This window comes from Herpailurus yagouaroundi, unplaced genomic scaffold (assembly GCF_014898765.1).
Source record: "Herpailurus yagouaroundi ecotype Mexico unplaced genomic scaffold, PumYag 163, whole genome shotgun sequence".
Lineage (NCBI taxonomy): Eukaryota > Metazoa > Chordata > Mammalia > Carnivora > Felidae > Herpailurus > Herpailurus yagouaroundi.
The window spans coordinates 34,775,530-34,799,116 of record NW_024412404.1 but is presented as its reverse complement, the minus strand read 5'-3'; the positions used below and the strand labels follow the sequence as shown (position 1 = coordinate 34,799,116).

Below are 23,587 nucleotides of genomic sequence, written 5' to 3'. Positions count from 1 at the left end.
TCACGTAACAAAAATCCTGAGTGTCTGTTTCTGAGAAATGTTGCCTTGCCTTCCTGGGCGGCTCATGCAGAACAATGTTTTGAGGCAGACCATCACCTGTTTTCAGAAGTGACTGAAGTAGACGGAGCTGTTGTGCCATTACACCATAACGGCTTGTTCCCATGCAGTGGTGGAGGAGTGGGGGCTACGGGGAAGGGAGGGGTGCTGCTGTGTGTGCCAACTGGGAAGGGCTGAGTTGGCTCCAGGTCACTTCCTGTCTCTGCTCCAGCCGTGCCTCTTACCTCTTCTGCTGTTTCTGGTCTCAGCTGGTGCCTTCTTCAGCAAAAACTGAAGGCTGCCAGGGTGAATGAGAGACCAAGTACACCCTAGGTGTTCATTCAGCTACTTTATGCTGGAAGATGGGAAAGGAAACAAATGGAGCAAATAAACCACATCGCCAGCCGCTTTGTGACAGTGAGTGTAACTGAGCTCAGAGACTTTGGTTTGTGTCCAGGTTGAATGGATTTGCATGACTGTGGAAAGCTGAGGAATGATTATAATTAAAAATCAACATTTTACCTGGGGCGCCTGGGTGGCTCAGTCGGTTAAGCGTCTGACTTCAGCTCAGGTCATGATCTCACAGTCTGTGAGTTCAAGCCCTGCGTCAGGCTCTGTGCTGACAGCTCAGAGTCCGGAGCCTGCTTCAGATTCTGTGTCTCCCCCCTCTCTGCCCCTCCCAAGCTCATGCTCTGTCTCTCTGTCTCTCTCTCTCTCTCTCAGTAATAAGTAAATGCTAAAAAAAAAAAAAAAAAAAAAATTAAAAAGAAATCAACATTTACAATAGCCCCTGAAGACTTCTTTTTTTCCAAGCAGTTGACTGCACTGGACTCTCCCTGTGGAGTGGACAGGAAGCAGGTATCTTGGTTTCCACTTTAAGATGAATTAACTGAAATAGGCTTTGTGCTGTGCAGTATTAGCATAATCGTGTACATAGGCCTATATGCTTATTAATCAATTAATCCATTAGTTGTTCAGGATATGATCTCCACTCATCAGTATTGCATGAATGTGGGTAAAGGAGAAAAAGGGAGCATTATATATATACACATACATACACATATATATGTGCATCTCTACTAACAGCCCAGGGGAAAATGTCTCTACTTGTCAGAAACATGTTAGGACTGTGAAAAGTACATGAAATCAGTCATTTGAGTAATTTCAGCCATGGTTCTCTTTGTTCTGTGACACTAGTAAAAAAAGATTTTTTATTATTTTTTTTTTTTTTGCCAAAAAAGATGGAAAAGCATAACAAAGAAAAACTGAATGCTTTGATACAACTCATTTAGAAACGCCATCAATAGTGTTGTGTCCCCTTGTGGCAGGGTTTTCCCGAGCAATCTGCCCTCTGTCTTCCAGGAGTATGCTATTCTGGTCCTTCCGGTCTCTTCTCACACCTCAGCCCAGTGCTGCCGCCACCCTTGGCTGGAGTGTTAAGTACCTGATAATTTTAGGGTTAGTGAGAAACACACTCACTTTAAGCAGCTGACTGTGAGAAGCTGCCTCCTCAGGGCTGTGCCAATATAAACCTGGTGAGGAAGAACTTCATTAAAGCTCAGAGGTGCTACAGTGAGGCAGCAGGACACAGTGAATTAATGCTCCGAGAGTCACCTAGCATATTAGGTGATGGGGCAGGATTTCAATTTCCAAAGTGAAGGTTTCCAATGTATCAGCTGGTCCGTAATTAATAATAAAAGCATTCACACCATAATGCTGTCGATGGAAACTTTGAGTAAGCGAATATGCTTATATTAACTGGTTTCTTTGCTGTGAGAAGTACAATGACCGCAGTCTCTATTTTCATACAAAATGTTAACTGGACCTAATAAAAGCCACACACTATTCTTTATACATAGGAACTGGCATTAATGACTTGACACATATTAACTCAGTTAAACCCCACAGCCGCTCTAACAATGGGTATTGTTATCATTCTCATTTTATAGATAAGAAACCAAGGCACAGAAAGGTAAAGTCGAAGGTGCCCTGTATCACTGAGGTAGTAAATGACAGAGGGTGAGAATGAACCCTGGTGGTCCAAGTGTGGCTTTGCAAGATTAATGACTTGAGAATTAGGGGAGTGAGGAGAGAGGGACGGCTACACCCCTACCTGATAGAGGCTGACGTACTGTTTCCGCAGCCACTGCTGCCTCTGGTCAGGGAACTTCCTCATCTTCCTCACGGCTCTCGTGAGTTCCAGCAATCCACTGAAGAGCATCTTAGCTGTGTGCCTGGGTGCCACAAAGTGCAATAATCTATTGTCCGTGGTCTGGAGCCCATAGAGCAGCGTCACGCCAGTCTCTGAGAGAAACATGCTACCCAGTTTGTTCTGAACACACACAGTGTGTATATCGATGCTAGGGTGTCCCATGTACACAGCTTTTGCTGAGAACAGATCCAAGACCCCCTCTGCCAGGCCACTTAGTCCAGCATTGCCCAGTAACGGGAATTTGCCAGGCTCAGACGTGTTACTAAGCACACCGAGTTTTGCTTTAGCACTGGCCAGGGAAGCAGTGGTGGGCTTTGTCCAGGTCAAGGTGCTGTTGTCAGGCTGAAGCTGGAGGAAGCATCGGGCAGAGAGGTGCGTGTCCTGGTCGTAGTGGATGACAGTGGCCCCCTGCAGCAGGAACTGGTGCACATCGGCTCGGATGGACAGCACGTACCATGGGATTAGCTCTGTCCCATGGTCAAAGGCCTTCTGTGGCTCTTCTGATCCGTGAGTGTCCCATTCTTTGGATTTCTCAAAGATGTCATTTTCAGAATCTAACAGGTCTCCAATGATAAACCTAATGGAAAAAAATACAAATTTGATCTGTCTTGTAATCAGAAGTGAGAACAACACAAAGCCTTTCGCTGACACTGGACATCATTTTTCACTCCACTGTAAGTTCAAATTAGCACAGGAAATATAAAATGCTAAAGGTCAGAGTAAACTTTTTATAGCTGTATTCTAAAACCATGTATTTAGCAGTATGTCTGACTGTAGGCATAAGGAAAGGAACTACTATAAGTTCTTGTATTTTTAATATCAACAATCTTCATTATGTATTAGTTTCCCCTCTTGTGTCAGGAACTGTTAAATACATTACATACTTTTTTTTTTTTTGAGAGAGAGAGAGAGAGAGAGAGAGAGAGAGAGAGAGAGAGGGAGGGTGGTGAAGGGCAGAGGGAGAGAGAGAGAGAATCTTAAGCAGGCTCCATGCTCAGTGTGGAGCTTGATGTAGGGCTTAATCCCATGACCCTGGGATCATGGCATGAGCTGAAATTAAGAGTCGGGCTCTCAACCGACTGAACCACCCAGGTGCACTGTTATATACATTTTTGCACTTAATTTGACCTACTTGTGATGTAAGATTTTTTTTTCTTTTTAACCTATGAGGAAGCTGGGCTCAAAAGGGGTAGAATAACTCCCTCCAGATCATCCAGCTCAGAAGAGGCCTACCCAAGGCAGGATTCTGCTCTGACTTGTCAGCCTGGGACCTTCCTCACTAAGTTTGACTGCCTTCTACTTGATCAGAACCAAATGTTGTGACCTGAACACAATGGGGCTAAAATAGGCAAAACAAGACTTACTATGTTGGCCTGAGAAGTGTCTCTGTTAAAAAATAAAATACCATTCGTTCAAAGACACTTGGAAAATACAGCCATGGTGGCTAGATGAACAAGAACAGTTCTCCTTGACTCAACCTTAGATTTTCATTGTGTGTGTGTGTGTGTGTGTGTGTGTGTGTGTGTGTGTGTGTATGCTCATGTATGTATACATGTGCACATAAAGGACTTGTCTGCTTGGAAAGTTCAGCCATGTTGTCTTCCCTGAGTTGGGAATCTGGATTGTTAGGGCCAGAAGGATCTAGGGGGAAGGCAAGGGAGACCTTATTGCCTCCTTTCTATAGGGCCACCTTTATAGGAATGTGCCCAAGAGAGACTTGTTCTTTTTGTTTCAAAGCATGAAGAATTGTTATTAAGATCAAGGTTTCTGGGCCCCTGGGTGCTCAGTCAGTTAGGTGGCTGACTCTTGATTTTGGCTCAGGTCATGCTCTCACAGTTCTTGGGATTGAGCCCCGCATCAGGCTCTGTGCTGACAGCATGGAGCCTGCTTGGGAATCTCTCTCTCCCTCTCTCTGCCCTTCCCCTGCTCACACTCTCTCTGTTTCTCTCTGAAAATAAATAGAATTTTAAAAAAAGAATGGAGATTAAAAAAAAAAGAAAAGATCAAGGTTTTTGCTGTTTGATCCATAGACATCGCTTGCAAAGTGGTGGATAAAATTGAGAAGGAGCTGGTCCATACATCTCTGGGGAGGAAAGTTCCCACTGACTTGAGGCACTTGGGCAGCCTACTGTGACTCCTGGCAGGGCAGGAGCAGTGGCACTGGGCTTCCTGGACTCTTGGTCTAGATCCTGGTCCCTGAGCAAGATCCCATTCCTGCTTTCAAATGGCAGGTTCTTCCTCCTTGCCTCCCATAAGTAGATATTCTTTTTTTTTTTTCCCCAATATATGAAATTTATTGTCAAATTGGTTTCCATACAACACCCAGTGCTCATCCCAAAAGGTGCCTTCCTCAATACCCATGATCCACCCTCCCCTCCCTCCCACCCCCCATCAACCCTCAGTTTGTTCTCAGTTTTTAAGAGTCTCTTGTGCTTTGGCTCTCTTCCACTCTAACCTCTTTTTTTTTTTTTTCTTCCCCTCCCCCGTGGGTTTCTGTTAAGTTTCTCAGGATCCACGTAAGAGTGAAAACATATGGTATCTGTCTTTCTCTGTATGGCTTATTTCACTTAGCATCACACTCTCCAGTTCCATCCATGTTGCTACAAAGGGCCATATTTCATTCTTTCTCATTGCCACGTAGTACTCCATTGTGTATATAAACCACAATTTCTTTATCCATTCATCAGTTGATGGACATTCAGGTTCTAGTAGATACTCTTAAAAAAAGAAAATAAACCTACAAGAGATCTCACAAATCTGATAATCAGAATATCGTCTTCAGATAACACACACTGGAAACACTGGAAACAATCCAAATGTCTAGCAACAATAAAATGTATAAATAAAATTTGGTGGATTCATACAATGTAATGAATTGCACAGCAATGAAAACAAACAGGTAATAGCTAGCGCAATGCAACGACAGGGACATATCTTAAGCAAGACACACAAGAATATATATTGTATGGTTATATTTGTGTAAATGTAAATTTCAAAACCAGGTAAAACTATACTATGTTATTTAGAAATGCACAAGAGGGATATAATTATAAAGAAAAGCAGGAAGTAGTAGTGAATTTTAGTCTAGGGGAAAGGGTGACAAAATTGAGAAGGGAAACACACGGTTTCTGGTGCTGGGCAATGTTTCACTGTGGGCGGGAGTTATGCATGCATTGACTTGATTATCCAAATACATTCCTTTTTTTTTTTTTAAGTTTGTTTATTTATTTATTTTGAGAGAGAGAGTACAAGCGGGGGGAAGGGCAGAGAGAGAGGGGGACAGAGGATCCAAAGAGGGCTTCATGCTGACAGCTTTGAGCCTGATGTGGGCCTCAAACTCACAAACCCTGAGATCACTACCTGAGCTGAAGTCGGATGTTCAACTGACTGAGCCACCCAGGTGCCCCCAAAATACATCCGTTTTTTTTTTTTTTAACTTTTAACTTTAGAATAACTTTAGATTTGTGGAAAAATTTCAAAAACAGTAGATCCCACATTTGGTTTTCCCTGTTATGATCATCTTATTGGGATGCTATGTTTGGCATAATTCATAATCCAATACTGATTCATTATTATTAATTGAAGTCCATACTCCATAGAGTTCCTTAGTTTCTTTCCCCCCCCATGTCCTTTTTCTTTTCCAGGATTTTACTCAGGATACCATATTATATTTAGTTGTCATGCTTCTATAAGACTCTTCTTATATATGACAGTTTCTTACACTTCCCTTGTTTTTAATGATCTTGACAGTTCTGAGGAGCACTGGTTAGGTATTTTGTAGAATGTCCCTCAATTAGAATTTGCTAGATATTTTTCTCATAATTAGACTGGGGCTATCAGTTCTGGGGAGGAAGCTCACTGGGCTAGAGAGTCCTCCTCACATCACAGCCAGGGAACATACTATTAACATGATTTAACTGTTGATGTTGATCTGACTGAGGTTGTGTTGGTCATGTCCCACTGTAAAGTTATTCTTTATTATTATTTTTAATATAATTTATGGTCAAACTGGCTAACATACAGTGTGTACAGTGTGCTCTTGGTTTTGGGGGTAGATTCCTGTGATTCATCGCTTACATGCAACACCCAGTGCTCATCCCAACAAGCACCCACCTCAATGACATTTTTAAAACTCCTTTCCATATTGTCCTCTTTGGAAGGAAGTCCACATGTACATGTAAGGGGTACAAAGTTATTTTCTACCTCCTCAAGGGCAGAATATCTATATAGGTTTTTTGGAATTCTTCTGCGTGGGAGATTTGTCTCTTCTCTCCCATCTGTTTGTTTATCATTTACGTATATGGGTTCATGAATATTTATTTAATATTTTAGTTTATAATCTAATTCTACTTCATTTTGTAGCTTGAGTTGTCCCAGCTTTGGCCATCAGAAGCTTTCTTAGTTGGCTCTTGTATTCCTTTGAAGTTTATTGTACTTCCTTTGTTTGTTTTTAGCACTTCTTTACTTTCCGGTACAACAAAATGCCCCAGGCTCATCTTTTATATTTCCTGCCCTGGCTCTAGGATCAGCCATTTCTCTAAGGAACTTTGCTTTCTTTTATTGAAGAATGTTATTAGAAATCAAGATTTGCGTGCTAGCTGCAAACACACCTTATTTTATGTACTTAAAATTTTTTTTTAAATTAAAATCTTTAAAATATTTATTTATTTATTTATTTATTTATTTATTTATTTATTGGCTAACATACCGTGTATACAGTGTGCTCTTGGTTTTGGAGGTAGATTCCCGTGATTCATAGCTTACATACAACACCCGGTGCTCATCCCAACAAGTGCCCTCCGCAATGCCCATCACCCATTTCCCCCTCTCCCCCAGTGTCCCCCTCCATACCCCGCCCCCCGCCCCATCAAACCTCAGTTTGTTCTCTGTATTTAAGAGTCTCTTATGATTTGCCTCCCTCCCTCTCTGTTTGTAACTATTAAAAAAATTTTTTTTAATGTTTATTTTTGAGAGAGAGAAAGACAGCATGAGCAGGGGAGGGGCAGAGAGAGAGGGAGACACAGAATCTGAAGCAGGCTCCAGACTTCGAGCTGTCAGCACAGAGCCCAATGTGGGGCTTGAACTCAGGAACCGCGAGATCACGACCTGAGCCAAAGTCAGACGTTTAACTGACTGAGCCACCCAGGCACCCTTTATGTACTTTTCTTAATGTTGCATTTAATGATAAAAAGTGAAGAAAAAAAAGAAAATCCTTTATGTCTAGCCTAGCTTGATTCCTCTGAAGCTGCCATCAAGAACAATGGAAAACCAGTATTTATTTATGTTCTCGTCTACAATGCTTATGCTCATGCTTCATACACATAGAATGGTGGTTAGGAACATGCCGTCTATAGTCACTGTGGGTTTAATGTTTAGCTCTGCCACCTATCTGCTGTGTGGCCTGGTCAAATCATTCAACCTCACTTTACTTATCTGTTAATGGCAAAAAGACAATGCTCATTTCACAGAGCAGGTGAGGCTCAAATAAGAGTACTTGCAAAGAAAGCACTTAGCACTGTGTCTGGCTCAGTAAAGGACACCACTATAATTAAATATAGGAAGACCAAGATTTCATTCTTCCTGCTTCTCCTTTCCCCACCTTCCTTTTCTCTACACTCAATGGGCCCAACTATTGCTCTAGAGGGGTTTTCTTTAGGGCCACATGCAAGCTCTTTTATCTTTTTATTTCCTTTCTCTGGGATCATTTTCACATTCTCCAGGTCACACTTCTGGTTTTTGTTGTTTTTTTAAGAGCAGAAAGGATTCAATTAGTGTCTGTACCCATAAAGTACAACTTATGTTAATTTGGACATATAACTTCTGATTTTAATTGAGCAAAAGAAATAGTGTCTCCCATATTCCATTTAATTTGAGTTCTGAGCTAAATCAAATATTTTCCAGTGAAAAACTTCAGGTATTACAAAAAACAGCATCTGGGGGTGCCTGGTTAAGCGTCCGACTTCAGCTCAGGTCATGATCTCTCGGTTCATGAGTTCGAGCCCCGTGTTGGACTCTGTGCGGACGGCTTAGAGCCTGGAGCCTGCTTCGGATTCTGTGTCTCCCTCTCTGTTCCTTCCCTGCTGGTGCTACTGTCTCCCTCTCTCTCAAAAATAAATAAACATTAAAACACACACACACACACACACACACACACACACACACACACACACAAACCAGTGTCTGGAAAGAAAACTGTGCAGCTTTTCTGGAGCCTGTTTTCTGCTGCTGAGAGCTAATGTAAACTGGGAACGAGAGACACTGTCTTTCTTAGCATCAGTTTCTATTTTTGAACACAAAAAGGACTAATGCTGAGTGTTAACAGTTACATTACAAAGCCTAAGATAATACCTAAGAGAAAAGTGACAATTGTTTTGGTAAGGAAATAAGTTCATTTCAAGATAGAAACTAGTAGCTTTGTCTCTTAGATCTTACGGTGGATGTTCTGCACTTCTGTGCCTGATTCTCTTAGGAGACAAATCCCTGTGGGTTTACAAGGAGGAGTAGGTGGCATTTAAAGGGTTATTTAGGGACCAAATAACATAATCAAAGATCAAAGATGTGATTTACCAGCAAAGAAGCTACTTTGTCAAACTTAGGTCATATGCCCTAAGAAGAAGACCACGGAGTGAAACAGAAGGAAAGTGTGTATCTGAACCCCCTGGAGAAATTCCACAGAGTCGGTCAGTTAGAAACCATAAATTGACAGATAAATATTTTTCTAAAGTTCCCTAATGAAAATCTTATATGTGGGGACAAGTGGGCTATTAATCAACTTGGTTAGGCATTTTTAAAAATGTTTATTTATTTATTTTGAGAGAGACAGAGAGAGAGAGCAGGGGAGAGGCAGACAGAGAGGGAGAAATAGAATCCCAAACAGGCCCCACCTTGTCAGCACAGAGCCCATTGCGGGGGCTCCACCTCTCCAAGTATGACATCATGACCTGAGCGAAATCAGGAGTCGGATGCTTAACCGACTGAAGCCACCCAGGCGCCCCAACCTAGTTATGTATTTTCTTAATAACTATTCATTACTTCCTACAATGTTATTATGATTACAGGACCATGATTCATCATGATTTGGAGCCAGCCTGCCTGAGGTTAAATCCTGGCCCTGGGAGGTATAAGATCCTGAGTAAAACGGAACTATTGTGAGGATTACATAATGTGATATATGTGAAATATTCAGGACAGTGTTTGCTCAAATGTAGGCTCTTAATAAATAACAGCATGTTAAATATTATTAATATTATTATTGTCCGGATTACATGTGCAAAGTCAATATTCTAGAATGTAACCACCAAACAAACATTGCTTCACTGTGGAAATGGTGTCCAAATTTCAAGCTGGGATTCAAGTGATAAACTAGCTTGAATTGAATGTCGTGCAGACAGTGGGAAATGGCTTTCTTTGTTACAGGTCACAGAAGTAGGACTGGTCTTGGGTGCTGGCTGAGGAGACAGGAAGAGAGAGAGAGAGAGACAGAGAGGGTCCCAGGTATGCCCAGCAAAGCCAGGGGTGGTGTAGGGGAGACCATGTTAGGGTCTGGGCTGGCCTGAAGCAGTCAACTATATGTGAAGGATGTTATGAGGTGGGTGTTTGTAAGACTGAGACTGGTCTATACCATCTTCTATGGAGAATAACTGGTTTCCTGTCATTTTATTATTTTGTGCCTGCACATTGAGAGTGTGTGTGTGAGTGAGTGAGTGTGTGTGTATGTGTGTGTGTGTGTGTGTGTGTGTTTCTCAGATACTGTACTTCCTTCTGCTCAGCTTTCTTATTTTCTATCCCTGTGGGATTGGATAATCTTCCAGGCAAGTCTCAAGGAGGCAGTTGGAGTAGGAGGGCACAGAATTCAGCTCTCTCCAGTAAGGAAGGGGAGCATGACTGAGGGGTGGTCCTAAAATGGTGACTGCTGCCAAGTGCCCACACCTAAGTGTCAGGCCCCCAGATGCCCTGGCTTTGCACTGAAGGGTGCGATGGCAGCCATGCCCCGATAACCCCATCTATGTGGCATTTACAGTGCAAAAGTGCTTATCTCACAAAATCCTTACAACAGCTCTATAAAGCAGTATGGCCATCCCTATTTTAGATGACAAAACCAAGGCTTAGTGAGATGAAGTCACCTATCCAGGTGACATAAATAGAGAGTGCTGGCAATGTGACTGCAAAATTTGAGTTCTTAATCATCTGAAGCAGTCTCCATTCTAAGGTTCTGTCTGAACTCATTATCTACTTATATCCAATTTCTTCAAATGTACAAATTCTTCTTAAGCTGCGGCATCTTTTTTTTTTAATATTTATTTTTGAGAGAGAGAGAGAGACAGAGAGACAGAGAGAGACAGAGTGTGAGCAGGGAAGGGGCAGAGAGAGAGGGAGACACAGAATCTGAAGCAAGCTCCAGGCTCTGAGCTGTCAGTGCAGAGCCCGACGTGGGGCTCAAACTCATGAGCTGTGAGATTATGACCTGAGCCAGTCAGCTGCCCAACTGACTGAGCCACCCAGGTGCCCCTGCAGCATCTTTTTTTTTTTTTTAACTTTTTTTTAAATGTTTGTTTATTTTTGAGAGACAGAGAATGAGCAGGGGAGGGGCAGAAGGAGAGGGAGACACAGAATCTGAAGCAGGCTCCAGGCTCTGAGAGTCAGCACAGAGCCTGACATGGGGCTTGAACCCACAAACTGTGAGATCATGACCTGAGCCGAAGTCAGACTCAACCGACTGAGCCACCTAGGCACCCCCAAGCTGCAGCATCTTAAAGAGGGGCAACAATATTAAGAGCTTGCAGCTCCTATATGACTACACACTCTTCTTACACATCTTACGAGAGAGAGAGAGAGAGAGAGAGAGAGAGAGAGAGAGAGAGAATCTTAAGCAGGCTTCACATTCAGGAAGGAGTCCGATGTGGGGCTCAATCCCACAACTCTAGGATCATGACCTGAACCAAAATCAAGAGTCATATTCTCAACCGACCAAGCCACCCAGGCTCCTCACATCTTAATATTCTTAATTTCCATTTTCCTGCAATGGTATCACATGCTTCTCTTATGCCTCCATGACTTACACATACTCACACAGACAAAACTCTTTATTCTCCGTGCTGGTAAATTTTAAAAAAATCATCACTTTTTAAAATTTTATTTTATTTTAAAGAGAGAGAGAGAGAGAGAGAGAGAGAATGTGAGCAGGGGAGAGGGGCAGAGGGAGACAGATAGAGAGGGAGAGAGAATCTTAAGAATCTCCACACTCAGGATGGAGCCTGATATGGACTCAATCCCATGATCCTGGGATCATGACCTGAGCCAAAATCAAGAGTCGGATGCTCAACTGACTGAACCATCTAGGTACCCCAAAAAGTCTTTATTAATGAGTTTTATGGGTTGTATAAAATATAACTGGAGTGTTTTTATAATTCAGATGTTCCCAATCTATAGGAACTAGAAATAAAAAGAAGCTGAGGTTAGCCCCTCTACAGTAACAAGAAATGCCTTGAACACTGCAGGAGAAAAGACCCTGTCTTGTACTGAAAATGTGGTCAGGCTTATGCCCCAGCTCTGTAGGCATCATATGGGCAAGTGACTCCATGGGCATCACTTCTTCATCTGTACAGGGGAGTTGGATGAGTTGACCCTAAAATTCCACTGACCTTTTGAGATTCTCTAAACCCTATTCCTTTCCTGCTGAGGACTTGAACTTTTTATAATCACTTTCCTGGGGTTTCCGTGAGTGCTTCAAATGGGTTTTCTGGCAGGAGTAGCTGGGAGATTTGAGAAAAATTATAAGAGAACTCTGCAGGCTGGGAGAAGCAATGACCATGAGATTGTCCCTTCTTTCTTTGATGTAAGTTTCACAGAGTTGATGGCTGCCACAGGAACAGGGCTAAAGGTTTATAGAGTCTTTGTTTCGGCCAAATCAACAACAAAGCATGGTTCCTATGGGTTTTGGGACCTGGAAATCCCTTTGACACACACATCCCTGTGCTGGAAATTATAACACGGGGCTCTGGTTCAGGAATAGGTTCCCCAGGCCTGTCAGATGGTCCTAGGAACAGTGCTTGCTGATTTGGGTTCAGTGAATTCTATTAAATACCCCCACCCCCGGTTTTTGTGTTTGCTGGTTCTTTTCAGAGGAGCAGCCACTTGGGGTAAAACAAACTATTTCTGGTACTGAGTGACCTAGCTTTTAATGTGATTTTAACATGGCTTCACAGGATATTTGCATTTTTGTGATTTTTTTCCCCTTCTAAGACTGCTTACCAGTAAAGGCTGGAAAACGGGAAGTGAAAGAACAACATTCTTGGGATGTAGATGATAAAATGATTAGAAAGGGGACAAGAGAATAAGTAGAAAATTGGGAATGAAAATTTCTGGAGAAGTGGTTGGATGAAATAAGAAATGTATTACTAGAAGGAACTCCAGGCCAGAAAAAACGTCAAAAAGATGTTAAGGGAAACTCAGAGGCTAAGTCTCTAAGGCTCAATCAAAGGCAGCGTTCCTAAAAGTAGTTTAGAAAGGTTGACATCTTTAAGTGACACCTCCCACCCCTCCCCACATTGCCCCAAGAGAAGGTTGTTATAAAGAAGAGCCATCTGAAATTCATTATTTTATCTATTCAGGGATGATGTATCTCTCCTAGTAGGGTGTAACAAAGGAAAAGGCATGCTTCTTCTCTAAATCATCTGTCTGATTTTTCTTATAAATACCGTGAAACTTATCATGGATCATGACTGTTTCTTTCTTTTGGTCACTAAGAATTCTCAGAACAAAATTTAGTCACTGTAAAGACTGGATAGTACACACTTGATTATGTTTTACTTTTTCCTATCCTATTTCTCTTTTCCCTTAATATCATCAATTATTTATATTTATTCACTTTTTATTGTTTATTTATTTATTTTGAGAGAGAGAAAGAGCCGGGGGGGGGGTAGAGAGAGAGGAAAAGAGAGAGAGGGAATCCCAAACAGGTTCCTTGCTGTCAGTACAGAGCCCAACATGGGGCTTGATCCCACAAACCATGAGATAATGACTTGAACCAAAAGCAAGAGTCAGATGCTTAACTGACTGAGCCACCCAGGTGCCCTTATATATATTTATTCTTATAAGCATCTACAAAATCTTTTGTGAAAGGAGTTTAGTATATACCTAGATACCTATAAACACAGATAGGCAAGTAAAGGCAGATATAGATTAAGGACTTAAATGGCTATGAGATGCTTCCTGTGCAGACATGTGTTTATTTATCAACGGTCCCCTCTCTGCATATACATTGCTACTAATGTTGGCAACAGTTAGTGAGAAAACTTTCAAATAATCTTTGATTTGAGATAATTAAAAAACAAAAAACAACTGGTAGAAGCTACTTGTGAGACATTTGAGCTTTAGGGCCCAGACACTGTGGTAAGATTATTCTTTGAGCACTTGGGTCCTTTGGAGGAATCTGGAATACAGGTTTATCTCCTTAAAACATAACAGCATTAGAGATTCAGGCACAAAGCATTCATTTCTATGTTCACAACAGATTCTAAGGATTTAGCTCTATAAATCCAAAGAAATTATTTTCTGAAAACACTGTTGCCCTTCCCAGTATAGGCTCACACACACAGAGACAACCAGAAAAGGCTTTGCAAAACAAACTACAAGGTCTTATAAATGCACACAATTGTGCATAAGGACTCAAAGACAACTGCAAGGTATGACTCATGAATACTGACTACAGATAAAATCTTTCATGGCAAAGATGTCAAAGCCAGTAGACAGGTTTTAGATGGCGCTAGAGGATTCCTCTAGCTGGACCAGGCTCTGCCATTTGAGTTAGACTTTCCCATGAACAAATGGCCTTGAAGAGGCATAATATATGCCCCAAGACCACTGATTTCTGAACTTGTCATGTAGTTGTGGGTACACATGTCTAGGTAGGCAGCAATGGCTGTAGATAAACAAGCAATTGGAACAACTGAACAGTTTTAAAGCTACAGATGCCACCTTGCAGAACCGTGTTTCTGGAAGTGAGATCTCTCTCTTTTAAAAATGTTTATTTATTTTTGAGAGAGAGGGAGAGAGCAAGTGAGCAGGGGAGGGGCAGAGAGCAAGGGAGACAGAGGATCCCAAGCAGGCTCCAGGCTCTGAGTTGTCAGCACAGAGCCTATGTGGGACTTGAACCCACGGACCATGAGATCACTTCAGCCAAAATCAGACGCTTAACCAACTGAGCCACCCAGGCACCCAGAAATGAGATCTTTAAACAACCTGACTTACAATCACCCAGAGGCTTAGGGGAGCTCCTAAAAAGACTGATTTCAGGGTGTCACTCCAGCCCTAATAAATCAGTGTATTTGACTTAAAAATATATTAATGCTTGTCCCCGTGCTCCACCCCATGATCAATAACAATTATTTTTTACAGAAGCTATGAAATTAACAAATACCATGATTCTAATCCTAAAACTTTATTTGTTGAATTTTTAGAAATGACAGGATAGCTCTAGCTTATTCTTTTTAAAGAGATAACAGGTGGCAAGAAGTTAAATTACGAGCGGTAAGTCTAGAACAAAGCAGCCAAGTTAGAAAGGAAAATTCAAATTCAGAATTGGTAGAGTCGTGGTGGGGTTTTGTTAGGAGTCCACCTAACACCAAACTGAGATAGGAAAAAGGAAAAAAAATGAGCATCTCTCTTTTTACAGTGTAGAACTTACTGCCATCGGGCTTTATCCCTTAAGGAATTTTTCCTGGAGCTGTTTCCTTCACTGGGGCTGTCCTCCTCCTCGGCCTCCAGACTTCGGCTGCAGCTCCTGATGATCTGAAAGATGCTGTTGACTGTGGACTCCTTCTCCGAATTCTTTAAGCCATTATGTCCCACTCGTTGTAAGAAATTATCTTGTCCACTGTAATCGGCTACAAACTACAGAAAAACATACCAAGAATTTGTTACTGCAACTTCATGTACTGTGTCTTAAATAAAAGACTTGGGTAGGGAAATAAAAGCACAACAGCCATAAATAATGGCACTTATGCCTATTTCTTATTGAAAGAAAAAGAAAGAGCCTCCAGGAAAAACATTTTTTCGTTTCACCACATGAGCTATCGGAACTCACTCTTGTTTCCACTAAGACAATTTTAGTTCCTGTAGGAATCGACGCTCCGTTTCAAATTTACAACACAAAAAGCAGCATTATTTCAAGGCTCCCGAGGGAGAAGATTAGCCCTACTTTGCCGAGGAAGGGTAGGGTTGTTTTCTCCTGGCAGAGAGAATTGAGAAAAACCATGACAGAAGTCCATTCTTCTATGGAACCAGATAACATTCCTGGGGCCCAAGGGAAACACAGAGAAACAATGATGTTTGCTATATTTCCCATATATCCTATGGCAGCACAGAGGTTTCCTGGAGGTTTTAAAGCTCTTATACTTTGTATTCATGATCAGGAAGTTTCTCCCATCAGAGGTAAGCGCTCCAGCTGCACCACTGGATGTGGCATCCTCTGCGTCTAAGACATCCTCTGCGTCTAAGCTGGTGTGGGTGTGCTAGGGAGGGCTTGTGTTAAGCTTACTCCTCCATTTACTGCACTTTCATCTTCCCTCATAAGCCAGAGAGATGCAAGCTGGTAGTGTTACCTGTGCCTGTCAGGGGCTCTTAAGTCTCCCTGATACCAGGTGATGCCTGGTTCCCAGGTGACACAGAGGAGGCTGAAGTTTTAGGAGTCTTCTCACGGCCACCGAGAAGGGGTGTATGTGAGTGTGTGTGTGTGTGTGTGTGTGTGTGTGTGTGTGTGTGTGTGTGAAAGGTCAGTAGTGTTGCTGTTGCCATGGTGACAATGATCCTAGATTTGGGTTTGAAACTGCCAGCTATGGACTCCTCAAAATTCTTGGTAAAGTTCTCCCAATTCAGTCTCTTCTTTCATTTCTAAACACCATCTAGGGAGGCTTCCTTATTTTCTTCAAGTTTCTCCGAGCCCTTTCTCTCCAATGCCCCATACCCTGAGTCAAAGCTCACAAGGTCCTCTCCCCTCTGGGAGTCAGGAACAAGAAGCCACGGGCCTGGGAGAGCCGAGACAGCCGTGATCAGAGCCTGGAGCTCGTCTTTACATGAGACACCAGCTTCTCCAGGGTCCTCCCGCAGAGGAGGAAAGCAACGCAGCGTTGACCTCCCGCCATGTTTTCTTTCTCTGATTCAGAAAACTTACTACTCTTGCTTGACTTCTCTTATCCTCTGCATACAGACATTCCCACCCAATGAGAGAAGAAAACCCCATCATCCCTTAAAAAAAAAAAATCAGAGAACAGCACCCATTTTCACTGGTACTTACACACTGCTCCATTCAAGCTAATTTAACAAGAAGAAGCCCCAAACAGTGCTAGCCAGCATTTTTTTCTCAGGAATTTCCAAGGACCTGTTACCCAGCACAACAGTGACAACGGATTAGCCTAGGCTCCGCAGGTTCTTTCTTGGCCTTAGTGAGTGAGGAGCCAGGCAGCAATGAAGACTTCAGATTTTGAAAGGACTCACCTCTAGAGTTTCTTCTTGGGAATTGTACCTCGGGCAAAGCTTCATGAGGCCGGAGGCTCCGTCCAGTACTTCACAGAGCTCCTTCAGAAACACCCCACAGAACGGAACCACCTTACAGCCAGGTATGTGCAGAGCCCGCGTGACCACCTTCTTGTACTCGCAGGAAGATTCGTGCTGAGCCATGGCATCCTTCAGGCTCCTCATGGTCTCTAGGTCAGACTGGTCCATAAACTGCCACATTTTTAAAACTTTTCTTGACCTATTGTAAGTAAATGATGTTTTTTGAGACTGAAGGAGAAATAATATCGTTTGTAGTATATAGCCCAAGCTCCATGCAAATTTATTCTTTTTGCCTCAGTTTTCACTGTTTCGATATTTATTTAGGACTCCTATCTCCACCCACCTACTTCCCCAAATGAGGTATTACTTTTAATTAAAAATTGAAACACAAAATTAAATAGGACAGATACAAATAACACATGTTATTTGTGGAAGGAGTTAATTTTGGAAGGTGGGCATAAAACTAGGTTTGAATTTTTCTGGCAGCTATAGCCGAAAGGGAAACCTAGTGGGTCATATGGTTTGTACAGATATTTATGGAGGACTATCTGCAGAAAATATGGTGCGTCCACTCCTCTTGATATTTAAAATGTTATCCTTGGATTAGGCCAGTTTCTCAGTAAAATACATGAAATCTGTTTTGGTCTCTTTTATAGAACTGCTTTTACTAAATCCAGCTTTGACGTTAAGCCACGGGTTATCCTAAGGGACATGATCTTAAAATACTATTTGCATAACAGGATGTTAGATGGGACTTTTCCTATGATGAACTTGCTGCTGACAACAACAGGTGACATTGTACCCCACTTCCTAAAGAGAGGCACCAGCTCATCACAAGGGTACCCCAACAGCTTTGCCCTCTGTGGTATATAACCGTCCATCATGCCATGCAGAATTGGCTCTGAGCAGCCAGGTAGGGAATATTTCTTTGGATAGAGTTGTCAGAGCCCTCTATATGTGAGAAGGAGGAGGACCATCCCAGGGCAGGGGCTTCAAGTGAACTCCATGGAGAGGCTGACCTTTGTCCTGAGTTTGTTGATCACTTAGCCTGGTGTGTGACTCCTGCCTGGAAAAGTCTAAAGATGACAGGCTGCGTAGGGCTGCCCAAAGGTTCCCGTGGGCCTGTCCTGCATTTGCAGAATCTGGGAGGGCAAAACACTGTGTGTTTCCTGTGAGTCTGTAAGGGCCACCGTGAGGGGCAGTTCCACGTGTCCACGTGGCTGCCCAAGGAGGAATCCCAGCAGAAAGAGTCTGCGAGGACAGGGTTTCCAGAGCTGGATCCTGGGGACTGAGTGCGCCTTGCTCCTCGCTGGCTAATGGTGCAGTGAGAGGTACCTACAGGGCAGCAGGTGGGGGAATGTAGGAGGAGTGACTGGGGAGGAACCCTAAAAGCACACCTGTCTTTGGGAGCACCTAGGCCAGATTATAACTGTCCCCATCAAGGGAGACCTTTGCTTCCTTTACCCCATCTCCCTTCCTCTTTCTTCTCCTGTCCACTTTTTCTGCAAGGACCCCGAGCTGGAGTGAGAAAAGATAAACCCTGTTCTCTTGCTCCACTGCAGGTTTCTGAGATTTGTTGGGCTGCGAAATGTGGGGAAAAGGTGATGCTTTAAACCAAAGGTGAGGTTGAAATTTTGATTTATATCAGACTGGATTAAAAAATCACTATGTCCAAGAGAAGACATTCAAAGGACATAGAGAAGTACAACATGACAAACCCCATGCACCAACCTCTCCATTTAAAAAATAAAACATTGGGCTCAGCTCAGGTCATGATCTCACAGTTCATGAGTCCTAACCTGACATCGGGCACTCTGCTTTAAGCACAGAGCCTGCTTTGGATTCGGTGTCTCCCTCTCTCTCTGCCCCTCCCCTGCTCACTCTCTCTCTCTCAAAAGTAAACATTAAAAACAAAACATTAATAATGTGGTTGAGACCTCAGTGGGCTCCTCCAGGAACACACACTCCTCTTTCCCTCACCAAAAGGGACCACAAAGGGGACCAGTGTTCTCGTTCCCTTACAATTGTGTATGCTTCCCCAACATAGGTATAGATCACCCAGCAGTTTGTAGGGATGTGTGAGTGCTTTTAAACTTTATATAAATGGTGTCACACATTAGGTACTGAGGCATCCTGCTTTTCTTGCACAGCTGTGTGTTTCTGAGATTTATTCATGCTCATGAGCAAAGGAGAATGAGACAAGTTATTGACCCCATCAGTGACCGGGAAAGCTATAGGACCTCCCAAGGTATGACCCAGAGCAGGGGGCAGGGAAAGTCAGTCAGGCAGGTTTGAATGACAGTGAGGTCAGGAAACTAAAATTGTTTCCTGATTTCACCCCACTGAGTCCAGCCTGCCCTATACCTGGTTTCTTTCTTTCTTTTTTTTTTTTTTATTTATATATGAAATTTATTGTCAAATTAGTTTCCATACAACACCCAGTGCTCATCCCAAAAGGTGCCTTCCTCAATACCCATCACCCACCCTCTCCTCCCTCCCACCCCCCATCAACCCTCAGTTTGCTCTCAGTTCTCAACAGTCTCTTATGCTTTGGCTCTCTCCCACTCTAACCTCTTTTTTTTTTTTTTTCCTTCCCCTCCCCCATGGGTTCCTGTTAAGTTTCTCAGGATCCACATAAGAGTGAAACCATATGGTATCTGTCTTTCTCTGTATGGCTTATTTCACTTAGCATCACACTCTCCAGTTCCATCCACGTTGCTACAAAAGGCCATATTTCATTTTTTCTCATTGCCACGTAGTATTCCATAGTGTATATAAACCACAATTTCTTTATCCATTCATCAGTTGATGGACATTTAGGCTCTTTCCATAATTTGGCTATTGTTGAGAGTGCTGCTATGAACATTGGTTTCTTATAAGGTGGTAAGAATCCCTTTTGGGGCATGAAATGGAAGTGTGAATAAACTAAGTGAATAAATGAGTGAGACACAGTTCTCATTATATTTAATCGCCCTTGTTTCTGTGAGTGACAGTAGTCACAGTACATTTGGGGGCACAAGACAAACCTCAGCAAGATCAATGGTTTTTTGTTAGATTGAGAACTGACACTGGTTTTAAAACTTTCTTTTTCTGTTTATAAAGGTACTAGATGCTTGTTGTAGAAAATCTGGAAAATACCAAAAATATAGAAAACCCACCCATAGTTCTACATCCACAGGCAACATTAGGTATATTTCCTTCCAGTATTTATTCTACTTGTAGATGTATGTTCTGAATGTTTTATAAATGTTGTTGTGTAAATATTGCTGAGGCTATTAAGTAAAGACAGCCTTGTTCCCAGATATTTTTATGCATTATATATTATGTGTTTTCCAATGATATCAAACATTTTTCAAAAACATTTTTGGTGGTTAAATAATATTCCATTGTAAGAATACATCATGTAATTTCATTCATTTCTCCACTGATATTCATTTGGGTTATTGTATTTTTCATTTTTATTTTTTAAACTTTATTTATGTATGTATGTATGTATGTATGTATGTATTTATTGCTCATGAGTGGGGGAGGGGCAGAGGGACAGAGAGAGGGAGAGAAAGAATCCCAAGTAGGCTCACTCCCTACTGTCAGCACAGGGCCCAATGTGGGGCTTGAACTCATGAACTGTGATATCATGACCTGAGCTGAAAATCAAGAGTCAGATGCTTAACCAACTAAGCCACCCAGGCACCCCTGGGTTATTTTAAATTGACACCATGATTGAGTAAATATTGTTATATGTAAATCTTTTTACTTCTAATTGTTTCTTCCAATCATCCACACCTCCCTGTGTAGCACAGACCCCACGCACAATCAACCAGTGCTAGTCTTATGTGACCAGTATAATGTAGTAAAGTGACAGCGTGTGACTTCTGAGGCTGGGTCATAAAAGGCACTGCAGCTTCTGCCTTGTTTTCTTGTCATTCACTTCGGAGCAAGCCAGCTGCCATGCTTTGAGGACAGTGATGTCCAGAAGAGAGGAAGTGAGGTCCCCAGCCAATAGCTGGCACCAATTTGCCAAACACAGAGGAGAAGTGTCATTAAAATAGAACTATGTTATCATAATGTAATCTTTTCTTTAAAGAAAAATACCAGAGGTTCTTTGTAGAAAACTTATCACAAAGAGAATCCAATCATCCAAATCACCTCCTGTTCTCCCAGTATTTTTTCTATTTTTTCCTTCTTTTGAGCCATGACTGATACATCTGTATGTATCATTTTGAATGCCAATGACACGGTCATTTGAGTTATTCTTAGTTAAGAAAGCTCAAAAGGACAAAAAAAATTCCAACTCTGAGAAATTTCCTTTTTCCCCCAACCACGAATCCCTTTGCAGGGATCTGGAGAATCAAAGAAAAATCCCGATAACGTTAGGGAGCAAGATCTATTTATAGTGAGAACCCTCACTGGGAAGGCGAATCTCAGACACTGAGAACAACAGGTTCGCTTTATGGGGCCTCACTGCATGCCAAACATGCATGCTAAACACTTCGTACTATCTCACTAAATCCTGGGTGAGGAAGTAGGTGCTTTTTATTATTATCATCCCCATTTTACAGATAAAGAAACTGGGGCTCAAGGAGGTCGAGCACCTTGCCCAGACCACACAGCTATTCCATGGGGGAGCCAGGATTTGATCCCATTGTTCTGACCCAACAACTCATGCTCTTCCTCACACCACATTGCCTCCATTAAGAGTGAGGGGCAGTTACTTTATGCCGGGTAACTGAGGCTTGAAAGGGAAAAAGGTAGAAGACTTTATTGATAAAATGGTGATCTTATTATTAGCTTAGTGGAGAAGGCATAAGAGCAAGATATCGGAGGTGAAGGGCAAGGACTCTCAAATCAAGGCTGCCTGCATTCACATCCCAGCCGTTCCAGATGGCCTGGGGTGAATGACTTAACTTCTAACTTTAGTTCCTTCTTTTGCAAGATGTAGGAATTTTAGTATCTACCAAGAAACTGTTATGAGAATTAAAATATTTAATGCATAGGAAATGTACAGCCCAGTGCCTGATATATAGTAAGTGTTCAATAAAAATAAGAACTACTTTTATTGAATGCTTATTATCAGTGTTAGCCACTCCCAGGCAGTGGCTGGGATGCTACAGTGCTGAGGCAATTCATAAGGCAGAGCTGCAAAGAGATAGATAACAGTGGGGTTTATAGGACACAGAGGGTAAGCAGCGGTCAGTGATGGGGCGGATGGAGTTATGCAAGCAGGAAATTTTACCCAGCTTGGCCAACAGATCAGAGCAGACAGTTAATTAGAAGCATGACTGGCCATAGGGGCTGAATTCTGCTACATCTTTGAGGGGCAAGGTTTGTGGTGTTAGCAAAGGATAATGTATTTCCTGCAAATAATCACTACTAAGTGCCTGGTTTGGGTAAATGTGGTTTCCAGGGCAATTAATTCAGTGCCATTCACCTCGTACCCAGATAACTGTATTCCCCACTCCCATACCTGAGGCCGGCCAAGAACTCCATGACAGCATTGTAGTTGCCCATGTTCCAGCAGCATTTGGCCACGTGTACTAAATAGGAGAAGACTTCTCGCTTCTCCTCCATGGAGCCCGCCGTGAGGATCAGCCACGTTACCCAGGAGCTCACCTAGAAAATGCAGAGAGGGGATCCACTGAACCTATGTCCTGAAAACTCAAGGAATATTTTTTTTCCACAGGAAAACTCTTTTTCTTTTCTTTCTTTCTTTTTTCTTTTAATTTTTAATGTTTATTTTTGAGAGAGAGAGTGTGTGTGTGAGCAAGGGAGGGGCAGAGAGAGAAGGAGACACAGAATTTGGAGCAGGCTTGAGATGTTAGCGCAGAGCCTGATGTGGGGCTCGAACTCACAAACCGCAAAATCATGACCTGAGCCAAAGTCAGTAGCTCAACAGACTGAGACACCTTGGCACCCCACTCTTTTTCTTTTTTTTTAAAATCAGTTTAGTACTGGGAAATGAAAGACCCAGCTGAGAGATCGGAGGTGAAGCTCTGGGTCTCCATCACTGCTTTGCTATGGGATTCTGGGAAAGTCACTTCACTTCTCCATATTCTTCATCTTTAAAGTAAGGAGGCTGAAAGGTAATTCATGAACTCCCTCTCGATCCATAAAATTCCATGAGACTATAAGAAAATAAAGCCCAAGGATAATATTGATTAAAATACATATAAATACATTTGACTGATGGGCAGCAAGATTAAATGCAATCAATGCACTTAGTCCATAAATAAAAGAATATTTATCAAGTAGTAAAATGCATGCTATCAAATGAAAAATGCAAAAAATATATATATTTAAACTATCTTTAATAAACCCCTTATCTATTATGCTGCTCAAATGACTAATAATGAACAGATACTTACATAGCACTTACCATGTGCCGGGTGCCGGGAATTATTCTAAGCACTTTACATATGTTAACTCACCTCTCACAACAGTCTGGAGTCAGGGATTATTATTATCCTCATTTTATAGATGAGGAAACTGAAGGGCAGAGGGCCTAAGAGATTTGTGCAAGTCTTCAACCCAAAGTGGTAAAGCCTGAATTTGAATTTAGGCATGTGGGCCACAGAGGTGGCACTATTAACCACTCACTAAATGCCTGATGTGTATACACGAGGTCTGGGATGAAAGTTATTCTAATGTGATTAGTTTTTTCTACGACACAGAGTAGAGTATAACATTTAATAATGAGCTACTTCTAAGCCCCCCCCCCCCCATGATATGCAGCCTCAATCCTCTGCTTAATCTCTAAGATTATTTTGCTGCTACCTATACGTTGGTGCT

The 23,587-nt window shown here is 42.2% G+C and overlaps 1 protein-coding gene across 9 annotated transcripts in view; it reads right to left on the bottom strand.

Annotated features, from left to right (window-relative positions):
- PLCE1 (phospholipase C epsilon 1) overlaps positions 1 to 23,587 on the bottom strand; it is a 322,989-nt gene that overhangs the window by 78,604 nt on the left and 220,798 nt on the right. For all 9 annotated transcript variants that reach the window (XR_005793574.1, XM_040485907.1, XM_040485901.1 and 6 more), the window contains 4 exons: positions 22,266 to 22,411; positions 16,742 to 17,000; positions 14,934 to 15,139; positions 2,150 to 2,825 (listed from right to left, as the gene is read on the bottom strand). Coding sequence is in view for 8 of the 9 variants with exons in the window: in XM_040485907.1 (XP_040341841.1) it covers positions 2,150 to 2,825; positions 14,934 to 15,139; positions 16,742 to 17,000; positions 22,266 to 22,411 (1,287 nt within the window). In the remaining variant the exon portion in view is untranslated. The remainder of the gene's footprint in view (positions 1 to 2,149; positions 2,826 to 14,933; positions 15,140 to 16,741; positions 17,001 to 22,265; positions 22,412 to 23,587) is intronic.